The 14,392-nt window shown below is 39.8% G+C and overlaps 1 protein-coding gene across 1 annotated transcript in view; it reads left to right on the top strand.

Annotated features, from left to right (window-relative positions):
* Positions 1-9,338, top strand: part of LOC124805609 (dipeptidase 1-like) — a gene marked incomplete at its 5' end in the record, with an annotated part of 107,135 nt that extends 97,797 nt beyond the window's left edge. The window contains 2 exons of the mRNA XM_047266176.1: positions 2,714-2,852; positions 9,237-9,338. Of these exons, the coding sequence (XP_047122132.1) occupies positions 2,714-2,852; positions 9,237-9,338 (241 nt within the window). The remainder of the gene's footprint in view (positions 1-2,713; positions 2,853-9,236) is intronic.
* Between the last annotated feature and the right edge of the window lie 5,054 nt (positions 9,339-14,392).

The raw sequence follows: 14,392 nt of genomic DNA on the forward strand, positions 1-14,392 counted from the left end.
ATGAATCTTATTGAAACTTGATAAACACAGTCAAAAATTTTATTTATGCAAATGAAAAGGAAAACAAAATTTCTTGTGGGATACAAGAGTGAAGTATTCTAATAATAAAGGCGTTTGAGTACAACAAAAGGCACACAAATTGTTACATGTAATTTCTTGTTAACGAAGGCTTTGGGCAATATTTAATCGCACTTACATGGCGATATAATAAAAAAGTTTATTGTTCTGGTCTGTAGACGGTCGCTGTCTTCTGAGAATCATACTCAAGCTGCTGACACAAAACAGAAACACGAAAGAATAATTCTAGTACGTCCACACGTCTGCCTGTTCCACCTTCATATAGCGCTTGCAGGTGGCACTACTGGTGCCCGTGACGTGCGCCTGCGCTGAAATGCTAGTCATGTGCACCTCTCATCACCAAAAGTACATGCTGCGAATTTCACCTGATTTCGATACTTGCTTCAGGGTGCTGCATTCTGGGTGTTCACCAGTGTATTTACAGTAAGGTATTTCTTCCTACCAGTCCTCTCAGAATTTGATTTTTTGAAGAGTGTTATAGACAGTGGTAATGCTGTGGAAATTATTCCCACATGAAGACAGCAGTTTCAAGCCAGGCCACTATCTAGTAGTACTACCTGAATTGCAAATCAAAAATTTACACCAGCAAAACTCTTCTACGGCTACTGGCCGGATCACAGTCGATGGTCAACCTCAAACTATAGAAACTTCTACAATGACACTGCTATTCTGCAGGAGATTTTGCCACCTACTCTTGGAAATGAAATAGTTGAAAGTGAGGAAAGAAAGACAGAGGCGCAACAGAGAACCCATCGACTGCACGGACATCACCCGCAGCCGGAATGACTGTAGTCAAGGATGATTTTCGTTACAACGTTGATGGTACTTGGAAGCGCTGCTGAAAAAGCTAAATGCAAATTTGTAGGACTACAACGTACTTTCCCCCTAGCTGGAAGAGAGTTTCTGAATCTTTATTTCCTGGCTATGATGAGGAATGGAAAATTAGTAATAAAAGTGAAACTGGAGAAAAGTCTGACAGTTTAAAAGATGGGACTGGAAGTAAACGGGGGAGTTTATGACGGTTTGAAGATCACAGAGCACACGGAACTGTGAAAATGAATCGGGTATAAATTCTGGTGATTCATGATTTGAAAGCAGACCACCACCAACAGATCGTTCTCAATATCGAGGCAAAAAACAGCTTTTAGAACTAATGGAGGATTATGCAGGTAAGCTGGGTGAAGAGACTAAATGAAAAATTGTAAATAGGAGATCGTGCAATTTCCTACATACACTAAGGCCAAATGACCATATAGCTGCTATTTTTATTATAATCATACTATTACAGGTGAGTTAACTCACTTGAAATGCTGTTTCCATACTGTACATGCAGTGTGTTGTTTAACGGTCTGGACAATCGCAGATGGCGAAAATGCGTGGCTTGATGGACAAATTAATAAGTACATGAATAGTAAGTTAATTTCACTTTTAACGAGAAGTGTGCTGTTTGAATGAATAATGTTTTCATACTTGTTCTTAGTAAGTTTGATAATAAGTAACACCCCCAAAATTTATTTGTAGGGGATCCCCGAAACCTTAGTTAAGCCACGGTAACTTGATGTCTAAATTTGAGACCATTTATATGGCGAATTAATCGAAAGGTTTACATTGCTAATGTTTGTGTACCAGCTGTAATACATGTGTACCCGTCAGGGCACTATTTCATATAAAAATCCGTGGTGGCTTGTAAGACCACTCTTGTAGGTACCTCGCCAAAGCCTTCTTTTCGGGCCAATGTTCACTGGAAAGTTTTTACTGTTGTGGTAGACATTTTCACACTTGGCACCCTTCGCTATTAATTGTGATACACTCAATAAAAAAGGAAAATTTCTCATATTCAACTGTTATACCATGTGTATCAGTATTTACTTGGATTACCGAAAGAACAGACATTAATGACGATTGACTCCCGTCCGAAATTAGACCCAAATAAATTCGCTGATTGTGAATATGTTGGTACCAGCTGTGTTAAGTATGGATACACCACCTGTTAGTGTCACATGAAAATGTTTGCTGGACCGGGACTCTAACCAGTATTTCCCACTTATCGCGAGCAGTCGCCTAAATCATTTCAGCTACCTGTTCACACCTCGAGGATTGGCCTCAATTTCCTGACATCCCACTGTCATAGTCCCCTATATTCATCACTTAATACTCGCAACTTTACATTTTATTCAAGCACGAGTGAGTGCGATGTTATGAGGAAACCAGAGCCACGATGCTATCTTCTTGCGTCATGGGCTTCGATTCTTCACTGCCTCTTTCTCACCGGTCGTCGTATAGAGACTAAAGCTGCGAGCATTAAGAGGTGAGTGCACAGTTCTGCGGCACAGGGATATAGAAAGATGTGACACTGAAGTCTTGTTCAGGTCGGGAGACGAGAACAGATAGCCAAAATGGTTAACGCTACCACTCGCGATAAGAGGAAAATCCGCTTTCGAGTCCCGGCTCGCGACAAATCTCCACAAGCCACGAATAAATAGGTAGTATATTTATACCTAACAGAACTGATGCCGAGATTTTAGCTGTGTGTGTGTTCATTTCGAATGAATCTTTTTTGTTTGGAGACTTGTTGGCGACGTTTAACATACGTGAATGCAGCACTTCAGCTCATAGTCCTTCACCAATTTTGCAGCACGCCACAGGGCCTGGAGGACGTGTCGCGGTACCCGCACCTGCTGGCGGAGCTGATGGCGAGGGGCGGCTGGACCGAGGCCGACCTCCAGAAGCTGGCCGGCAAGAACCTCATCAGGGTCTTCCGGGAGGTGGAGCGCGTGAGTAGCGAGTAGCCGGCTGCACGCTGCTCACACAAGGACTTTATTTTTTGTCATCAGTTCTCTGGTCGGATTGATGAAGCCAGCCGACGTTCCCTCCCCACTGCCAAACTCTGTATGCCAGAGTGACACCTACAATCAGACTGCTAAAGTATTTGTGTCGTGTACCCGGTGTTCACAAAAAGTGTCGCATATTGCCACAGGAGGTAGTATTGGTGGAAACTAGAAGGAAACTTCCCATAGCTGTACGTGCGGAAACCAATATGTTATGATGAGTAATGTGGAAGCCTCGTAATAGATGGTATAGGCAACCACAACAAATGTAGTAGTAAGTTACCACAAAGTGCAAGTGTAGCTACATACTAACCCTTGAGTTGTCATAAAGGTAGGGCATCAGGATCGCTTCAGTGTCAATTCATGGGCAGGAATCATCGGTAACACACTCTCTATACCAGAGGAACAATGCTGTGTATCAGCGATTTCTACACGTTAAATTACACAGGGGAGAGTGTTACCCTTGCAGAAAAGCAAAGACTGTACTTCAAGCTAGACAGGGCCTTGCTTCATTTCGTAAAGATCGCGCGACAGTACCTCAACCGTCATTTTGTGGGGATACATTGAAAACCATGTAGGAATATGTGACAAATTTCGCCTAAACACCCAGCTTTTCTATATATAATACACAGAATAACGCAAAGGGAAACTGAGGAAGTGTTAGATGAAGATCACTTTGGCTTTAGGAAAGGTAAATTCACCAGCCAGGCATTCCTGGCTTTGCTCTTGATAATGGAAAGAAGACTAAAGAAAAATAAAGATCTGCTCAGAGGATTTGTAGACCTAGTAAAATCGTTCGCCAATGTAAATTGGGGCGAGGTGTTTGAAACTCTGAGAAAAATCAGAGGAAGCTATGGGGCAAGACAAGTAATTACTAAGACATCACGTGCAACAACCAAGAGGAAACAATAAGACCGATGGACAAGAACGATGTGCTCAGTTTAAAAAGTATTAAGATAGCTCTTACATCTCTACATCTAAGAAGCAATGACGGCTATAAAAAAAGGGTTCAAGATGGAGACTAAAAGTCAGGGTGAAAAGATATCAATGATAATTCGCTGACGACATATCTATCCTCAGTGAAAGTGAAGAAGAATTACAGTATCTGTTAGATGGAATGAAGAGCCGAATGAGTACTTATTATGAATTGCGAGTAAATGGAAAAAATGATGAAGTAATGAGAAGCACAGAAATGAGGATAGCGAGAAACCTAACATCAGAAATAGTGAGCAAGACGTAGTTAAGGGATTCTGCTACCTACGCAGCAAAACAACCCCTGACGGAGAACATGAAAAGCAAACTAGCATAGGCAAAGAGGATATTCCTGGGCAAGAGAAATTTACACGTGCTACACAAGGGCGGTAAATTGATGAAGGAATTTCTGAGAATGTACGTTTTGAGCATAGAATTGTATGGTAGTGAAACAAGGATAGTGAGCAAAGAGGAACGGAAGAGAATCGAAGCATTTGCTACAGAAGAACCTTTAAAACAGAAGGAATGAGAAGGTGTTACAGAATAATGTTGAAAACAGAAGAAATGAGGAGGTTCTCCACATAACTGATGAAAAAAGAGTATGTGGAAAATATTGACAAAAATGATAGGCTGTATCTTTAAACATCAGGGAGTAGCCTCCATGGTACTAGAGGGAGCTGTAGAGGGAAAAAAACTGTAGGAGAATAAAGAGATTGGTGTACATGCGGCAGATATTTGAGGATGCATGATGCAAGTGCTATTCTGGGAGGAAGAGTTTGGCACATAGTGGAGTTCGTGGTGGGCCACATCAAACCCGTCGGAAGAGCGATGACATACAATCTATTTATTTTTTCTCCTACTACGGTACCAGAAACGGAAAACAATTCACCATTAACATCTCGACCGGATGATATAAAACGCACATGCACGTATTTCGATGCCAGCAATGTTTAGGTAGCAGAAAGTATTGCCTTAAGTGAACTAGACTTTATATTTTTTTCAGAAAAAAAATGAGTTATTATTTACGTTGTATTTTCCTTTATTCAGTCATCTGACTCAAAAACAGACGAAATGTTATACATGAATTAGTGTATATGACTATCTCATATTATTTTAACATAAAATTTCAAATAATTTGAACAAGTCGGTATTAACGTGTTTGACGCATCTGCCATCTGACGCGTAGGTATACGCTCATTCAGAAACTCTGTCGTGCATTGGCTCACATTCAGTAAGTAACTAGAATATGGACCATGCCCCGATAAGTAGTGTGTTGCGCCCATGGTCGGAATGAAGCACGGCATTCCTAATCTTTGACTTATGCTAGGAAGGAACTGGTAGGTTCCCCTTCCTCTTTCTTCCCTGTACCAGATTCATTGCGATTCTTATTAATACACGCTTTCGTTTCCTTTTGTGATGTCTCAGTTGTGCCCAGTATCTCCCTTACCTGATCCCATCCCCACATTTCGGCTGGGAAAAAGACTAAGATACCAGTTCCGCCTCATTCGGTGTTCTTCTATATGCCCCTGTGCTCACCGAACAGCCTGTGAGCCTTTAATTTTATGATTCTATGAGCTCATATGCTCCACCCATACACCATAACAGGGATTCAGATTGCATTGTGATTGTTCTTAACCCACTTAAAGTAGTTGAGAGCTTCTTTAGTCGATTGAGTATATCTTTTGTTCGCGATTTTAATGCCTCTATGGTAAACACTTTCCACGTGTCCATTAAAGTTTAATTTATGTCAAAGTTTATACAGGATTAGTGCGTTTTTATTTTCTCTTAACAGGGTGTTCTCTTATTCCCAGTTTTCGGGTTTCTCGTCGTTTATTATGTTTATTTCACTATCAAATACTGTTTTATGTGCTTCGATATTCAATTAATTTGCCTATGAACCAATTTATAAATGTTTAGAGAGCTGCCTTGCTATTTTCCCTAATTTACTTTTGTTTTGATGGATGCTATAATAGAATATCTCTAGTCGGAAGGTGTCAAAAATACAGTTCGTGGGCCGCGTCTGGCCCGCGGAGGGTTCAAATGGTTCAAATCACTCTGAACACTATGGGACTTAACATCTGAGGTCATCAGTCCCCTCGAACGTAGAACTACTTAAACCTAACTAACCTAAGGACATCACACACATCCATGCACGAGGCAGGATTCGAACCTGCGACCGTAGCAGTCACGTGTTCCGGATTGAAGCGCCTAGAGCCACTCGGTTATCGTGGCCGGCCACGCGGAGGGATTTAATCCGACCCACGCTTGAGCGAAATATTTCTAATTTAGCTCGCAATTATCCCTGCTCTCTTAACTCTTGAAAGGCAGATAGAAACAGTGCCTTAATCAGTTCAGAAGTAACAGAGATTCCACCAGGAGAGCTGTACAAGCAGTTCAACGTGGATTCCTGACTGTGTTTGCTGTGTTTTTAACTCACGTTTTATTTCTTTCAAATATGTGTGTAATAAGTCCTCTGAAACTAAAAAGAGAAAATAGGATAATGAATGTCGTGTCTTCAGTACAGCATGGGTCGTGAACTACTTCGTTATGGGGAAAGACAATAAACCAATGAGTCGTATCTCTAATTTATTCTTTTTCTTAAGAAATACTTTCGTCACCACTACGAAAGAAATCATGGTGCACAGCAAGACTTAAAAAATAAGAGTCCGAACACTTACAAACGATTTGCCAGCGTACAAAAAACGACTGACAATGTGAAGTCGGGCGAGATGTATGGAATCCTCACATCTAATGTAGGTACTGTAAAGTAATGTCTCCGAATTTTTCTATATAAAATTTTAAGGCTTTTGAAATAAAACGAGGGTTATTAACATTCTGCACTTCTTCATGTATATATATTTGCAGTCCTCTGCCACAAGAGGTCTCTCGAACTGGAGCTCTATTCGGCCCTGTTGATTTATTTGTTTTCATATATTTCAGTTGTTTATTTACGCCAGACATGCTTATTTCTATCTCGTACCCACGGGAGGCTGTCCGATGGTCAAATGATGGTATGTTTGTACGGTTCTCCTGTGTGAACGATTTCATGAACGTTAAATTTAAAATTTTGGCTTTCATTTTGCTATCTTCAATTGCAGCATCAGACAGGGCAATAAGGTTCTCAATGGAAGCCTTAGACACCATTTGAGATAATACATACGACAAGAATTTTATCGGGATCTCTGTCACATGTTGTACTAAGGTGTGACGGTGGTAGTTGTTGTATGCTTCGCGCATATATCTTTTCACAGACGCACCAATCTCTACAAACCTTCTCTTTCATTATTTTCGCATCCCGTTTTGAACGTAGAGTGCAACAGCCTCTGCTTTCTCAGCGTGCGGCGAATTTTTTTGTTAAGGGGAGTTAGAACAGAATTTTTTTCACGTTTTCGAATTTTTATCTCATTATAAAATTTGCAATTTTCTAATAAAATGATTATATATAGGTATAAAATCGGTAATTTTTTTAGGTAGACGGCTGGGGATTGCTGTGTTATAAAGGTTAAATTATGTGTTTGTATTGGTAGTACTGTCAAAAACAGTATCGTATCGTTTCATAGTATAAACACGCGTCGAATGTTGAAGTGCTTACGTTTTTCGGAGGAAATGTAACGAATAGATGGGCACATCTCTCAAAAAGTAAAGTATGTGGCGTGTGAAGATACAGACAAAGAAATACAGGCAAACTCGTCAGTATGTAGAGAAACACTCGTTAGTGCGTTGAAGATTAAAATAAAACGTTGTGATACACAGTTTTCTCGATACGAATGTGATGTAATCAGTAGTTTAGGTTATATTCTGATAGATTTACACACCCAAGTAATGGTGTTAGGGGAATGTATGTGTTGTAAAATATGTGGAGGGCCAGTTAGTTGACATGAAGACAGTGAAGTTTCGAATAGACTAGCCAGGCAACTTATCATTAAGTTGCCAGTAGTAAATATACTCACTCATTTTGATATTCTGATAAGTGTAAGGATAATTATTTTGAAGTAAATGTTAGGTGGTTTGATGGATTGAGAGCTATTGGCAAAGGACACACTGCAGCACAAACGATGTGTGCCGTATTGAATATGCCATGGACACCTTGTAAAATCGACAAATAAGCAGGATTTATTGGATCTCCTACATAATCTGTTGCATGTGAATCAATTAAGGGCGCTGAAAACGAAACTGTTGAAACAAATGATGATATGACTGACATACCAGTAGCTTTTGATGGCATTTGGCAGAAGCGTGGCTACAGTTCTAAGAATTCTGTTGCTGAGCTGACCAGTGTGGATACTGGAAAGGTAATAGATTTCCAGATTTTAAGCAAACATTGTTATAAGTGTAAACCAGGGAATGAAGAAGGGCATATCTGTGATAGAAATTATGAAGGAACGAGTGGTGGTATGGAGGCCTCTGCAGCTACTGAAATTTTTAGTCGAGTATGTTACACTAAGTTCTTAGGTGATGGAGACTCAAAAGCATATAACAGTGTACTAGCCGCTCAGCCAGTGAGAAGGTTATCACAAAATTGAAATGTGTTTTCATGTCCAGAAGAGGATGGGCACCAGGTTGAGGAAGTTGAAACAAAGTTTGAGATGGTAAAACCATAAGAGGCAGGCTGACAGACAAAATGATTGATGAACTACAGCAGTATTATGGGACGGCCATTAGAAATAATACTGAGGATTTGCTGAAAATGAAACAGGCAGTATGGGCTACATTCTTTCACAGATTGTCAACTGATGAAAAACCAGTACACCACCTAAAAGTGAACTTATTTCTTCTCCCTCCCCTCTCCCCCCCCCCCCTCCCCCCGCAACACAGGTTAACCATTGAAAGGTATCCCTATCTGTCGTTTTAATATGTAAGGAAACAGATCTTTTCGATGCTTAATAACTTCGAAGACTTTGTCCAAACCTCTAAAAGCAACCGGTAATTAGTAGCATCAGAGACGTCTGTACGTTCGCCAAGGACTATTGAGTACCTACCAAATTATGAAGCAGCAATATCTTCAATTCAATGAACCACTGCATTTGCTGGAGGAGCAACTGCTTAGCATTGTTTGGATTTTTCAGGAAGCAGTTCTTCAGCTGTAGTTAAAATGCACCTCTTTACGTAATTACCGCCAGTGAATGGCTTGCCTTGTTTACGAATGTCATTGGCAATTCGTAAACTTACTCTCGTAATGGGTCCACATTCCTCGAAACGTTTCTTAACCTTCAGAACCGCCTCTCTGTTGCATATAGCTTTTCTAAAGCAAATCTGATGAACAATTAGTAGTTAAAGAAGGTTGTTTTCTGTTACTCACATTACAGATACTGCACGTTGTAGTTGGTAAGAAACCGTGCCACCTGTCCGCTGTTTCAGGTGCGGGACGAGCTGGCAGCAGCAGGCGAGCAGCCAATCGACGACCGGATTCCTGAGGAGGACATAGTGGGCCGGACCTACTGCCGCATGCCGGCGACCTGACACAGCGGGTGCGAGGCCAAGGCGTCCACGTACGTCATGGAGCCCGGCGTATAGCGGAGCGGTGCTGCGCGGGACAGCATGTTGCAGGGGCGCCACTGGCCGTCAGTCTGACGTTGTGTGTGCAACTGAAACGTGTGATCGATCATATTGTTGAACTGTTTCGATGTTATACAGAATTACATACAGGTTAACTTCAAAAGAGTTTGCGTCACTGAAGCGTTATCAGAACGCTCATTCAACCATCACGACGATATACACGATGAATCACCTATATGAACGAAAAGTTTTTCATTTTGTCGTGAATCTGTTAAACTGGGCAACTGAACAGTCGGTACAAAACAATATTGAATCATTCTAGGAAATATTCACAAGTAACAAAATTCTAGTACGGCTTAAGCTGTTACAAAAAATATATATCCGTAAAATGTAAGAAAACGAAGAAATGGAAGAAAACATTTCTTGGCGAAGTTAAGGACTGATTGGCTATAATCTGTGGTACTAACCATTGATAAACAATGGGGTAATATTTCAAGATTTTCCTTTCTTTAGTTTTGTTTCTCGCTTCAACGTGAGGTAAAGCGGTTACGTAATAAATTGTGGCACTGTTCCAGGTTTTCATTAAGAGTAAAAGTTGATTTGGCTACCCCTGATTTTCACATTTAAAAATAAATCTTTCAATTCATATTTTTATGAATGGATCGTCACTCTGCCGGCATCATAGAAATACATACAATTTGTTTTACGCAAATTTGTTAGCAGCGGCGAACTTCGTTACGTCCCATAATACGTGAACGTAACGAGACTTTTACAAAGAACAATCTTTTGTTCTATGGGACCATTTACTGCAAAAGAGGGTGAAATCTTATGAACTACACTTCAGATGAAGCAAACTATGTTTCTCACAATACAATGCGTTCTAGCTCTGCCATTCTCAAACATAGAGAGTTGTTTGAGCCACATCACTGCCGCTGTCACGTCCCTGACGTTTTATATTATGTGGTTGAGATTAGTATCGAAGACAGCATTCAAGGAAATCTGGTAGTGATTCATAGCATACGTACGTTCGTCAGGCTTAATGTGCAGTTGTAATTTGGATTGTAATTATAGAAATTTCTAAGGGATCATTAGAGAGACTGTTGAGACTTGTTCCTTGTCTGCGTCGTCAATGGTGTCCCAAAAGTAGCCCAACTTCTTAATTTGGTTACAAAAACTTACGTGGAAATGATGATTTAGATGTATCTCATCTTAAAGTACAGTGTTTGCCATCACTTGTCGAAGATACGAGTAGTTCGACATCCTGTTGTTTCTGATTTTAATCATCCCAGCATTTGCTAAATTTTCCGTTAACATTGAAAGAGGGTTCACAAATCTCTATTTATATACTGCGATATTATTTTGTAAACGTTGTTCATTCTATACTTCCATTATCTCTCATTCCAATCACACAAATCGGGCGCAATCGAATTTGAGAGGCACACGAAGTTCATTAATATTTCAAACCCGTCTATAAAGCTCTTTGCAAAATAGTTTAAAAGTAACGTGTATCGTGGCACACTTCTCATCCTCTCTGTATATGTCCAGTAAACAAATAAGATATTGTCGTCAGTTTAAGTGTATGACACGCTTTAGTAAATGAGTTACTTGAGTCTTAAACCGGAGCAGTTTCAGATCCTCTTTCAGAATAAGTTACTGTCGTCTTTTAGGGACGTTTGATTGTGACAGATTATTTACGTAACTGTGCCGATATAAGCAGGAATTATTCTGACGACGGTTTTACACTCAGTAAACCGAAGATCAAGTGGATGACCGTACGATCTTGGGTTTCAGTTCGAACCTGTATTTCCAAACGCATTTAGTCAGGATCATGAAGTTGAACAGACTTTGCTCGTACCGTGCTATTGTCTCCCAATTTTGATTAATCTAAAGCAGCTCCATTTCTCCATACCATCGTGCCCCTAACGTGAGGTTTTAAAGTGAGGCAGTAAGTGGTATCGTAAAAAGTTCATCGGACCTAGCCGAAACTCAAAAGTTACGTAGTTATTGGGACACCCTTTTTAAAATTTGTAACGTCGTTACAAATGTTCCTGGCTAAATTTAAATCATTCCTCTTGTACAATAATGATTTATAACCGCCAGCATTCGAAAATAAAGTGCTGTTTCTTCATTAAATTCAAGTTTACTTGCCGGTGTTGTAAGTGAAGAAGTGAATAGAGACATTTATCGTGCTCAGTTAAAAATAAAGACAGTTGAGCTTTTGAGAACGTCATTGTTCTCAAGGTCTTTAAGTTGACACAGAGATATATGTAAAATTATCTTTGTCCGCAGCTCGTGGTCGTGCGGGAGCGTTCTCGCTTCCCACGTTCGGGTTCCCGGGTTCGATTCCCGGCGGGGTCAGGGATTTTCTCTGCCTCGTGATGACTGGGTGTTGTGTGATGTCCTTAGGTTGGTTAGGTTTAAGTAGTTCTAAGTTCTAGGGGACTGATGACCATAAATGTTAAGTCCCATAGTGCTCAGAGCCATTTGAACCATTTTTTAAAATTATCTTTATCAGAAAATGTATATATTGATTGTAAAGAGGGACTGTAATAAATTATTTTGTAACACAGTATGTGAACATACAATGCTTCTATTTCCACTGATTCTATATACAAACAAATTTGTTTCCTACTTTGTAACAATATCGCCACAGGACGCATTGGAGCTAAAATTGTAATTGCTTGTCACATGTTGTTATAGATCCGATGAACTGTGGAAAGTATCATGAGAAGATTATTTTCACTATAGCCTGACAAGTGTCTGTTTACGGTATCGTATGTCGGTTGTCACATGTGATGCTTGTGTGTACATGGATAAGACTACCGTATAAGATACTGCTGACAAAAGTTGTAGAAGCATACACGTTCGCACGAAAGTAGCCGAAATTCGCCAAAAGTCATCGTCCTTGAACATTGAAGCTGTTAGTTAAATTTAATTCTCTGGATTCCACCTTTATTCTCCCTTCTGTTTCTTGTTTTCCATCATTTCTGTTATTTACTTCAACCACCAGATATTTACACTCCACTACTTCTTCAGCCACGTGGTCATATAACTGTATCGTGTCCTGACTTTTTATCTTGTTTTTTCTTTCCACCATAATTGCTTTTGTTTCATAGCCATTTACCTTTACTCGAAGTACCTTTGCAGTTTGGAAGATTTCTTGTGAGTATTGTCAGGTCATATAGATTCTCAGCGGTTAATGCTAAATCATCCGCAACGGCCAGCACATGTAATTTTACTCTCATGCTTATCTCCCTCCACTGCTTCACTTGTTGCATCCAGCGCTTCCTATCTTATTACAATGAAACAATGTGCTGATATCTCATCTTCTTGTCTTACTCGTTTCTTTATGTTAAAAGCCATGGAATATTCGCCATCCATTTTCATTACCGATTTTGAGCCTTTCAGTATAAGTCTGCAATATTCATAATCATTTTAGGTCTTTCAGACTTCCGGATTTTACCCCACAACTTTTTCTGTTTATGCTATCGTAGGTTTTCTTAAAATCAACAAATGGTACTGCCATAGATTTGTTGTATTCCCATTATCTCTGTATGGCTTCTTCCGGTACAAATAGCTGATCAGTGGTCATTCTTCACCTATCCCGCTTATAATCTATTACACTTTTTTAAATATATTTCTTGGGAATATGGCCTCATCTTTCACTCAGACAGCATTCATTCTTCATTTCCAATGTTTGTCACGAGTTTGTGTACTTGTTTCACAATTGCATCTCTTTCCTTATGAAGTTGTTCATCTTTTATTCCATCTCTAGCTGGAGCTTTGTTGGTTTCTTAACATTCTGATTGCGCCTACTGTCTGTTAGAAAGGTGCAACTAAGGATACTTATGTTGGTATTCCATTTCTGTACTTCCATCTTTAACATTTAAAAGCCCTTAAAAATATTCTTAATGAATTTCCGTATCTTTTATTCTTTAAGAAACTGCATTGGCACTTTAATTTTTAGTCATGCATCCGTAATACGTATCCGTTTCTGAAGAACCTAACTGGCCTGTAAAAATCTCATCATTCCCTGGACTTTAACATTCAGTTGTTTCTGCTAGACTTTATGGAATTCTCTCTCTTTTCCTTCCAAGAATATTTTAAGTTACCCTATTAATATTTTCATGTTCTGCTTTGGTTCCATCGGAAATTTCCTGTAAGTGTTTTTCCTTTCCTTGTTTCGTATTTTCTCACATTCTTCAGAGAACCAAGCATTTTCTTGTTTCTTTTACGTTTAAGTGCACCTTTGCTGCTGCTACCATGTTTGATTTTATCAATTCCTACTGGGCTTCAATATCGAAGTCGTCTTTCATTGTTAGAAACTCAAATCTGATTTGAAATTTAGTGATAACTTCCCATGCCTGTTCATTGTCTTTCAATTAGTGACAGTATTGCATTCGTTTACACTATTTCCTCTGCTTGCCTTTTCTGCACCTACTCTTTGACATATCTTTGTCATCACCAGATACTGATCTGTTTCTGCCTCAGCTCCAGTTAAGGTTTTCAGTTCATTACACTGCATTTGTGCTGCTGGTCTACCAGGACATGGTCTGATTCGGTTTTTATTCTACCATCTGGTGGTAACCAAGTCACTTTTTGAATGGAAGTACGTGCTCGTAATTCTTCGGTTGGCAAAAGTGAGAGTTCCCGTTCCATTATCTTTGCTCTCAGCGTACAAGATATCTATCGTTGCTGTTCCCTTCCAGATGATCTCCCTAACGACGTCAGCGCTAGCGTATCCAGGAATGAACCTCATATCATGTACTCTTGTCTTGCTAATTACCTCTTCAAATATTCCACAGAAACTGGCTTCCTCATCATCCTCCACTGCATCTATAGGGGCTTGTATCATAATAATTATTGTTAAGTTTGAGACTCAATGTCTTCATCTAATAATATATATTGTGTCCCCATTTTGTTGGAAATCAGTTAGTGCAGCTGCTATTCTTTTAGTGACCATGAAACCTGCTTCATTTGGGAATTTTCCACCTTCCGATCCGCTGTAGTGTAGTATG

The sequence above is a fragment of the Schistocerca piceifrons genome, chromosome 7 (assembly GCF_021461385.2).
Source record: "Schistocerca piceifrons isolate TAMUIC-IGC-003096 chromosome 7, iqSchPice1.1, whole genome shotgun sequence".
In the NCBI taxonomy this organism is placed as follows: domain Eukaryota; kingdom Metazoa; phylum Arthropoda; class Insecta; order Orthoptera; family Acrididae; genus Schistocerca; species Schistocerca piceifrons.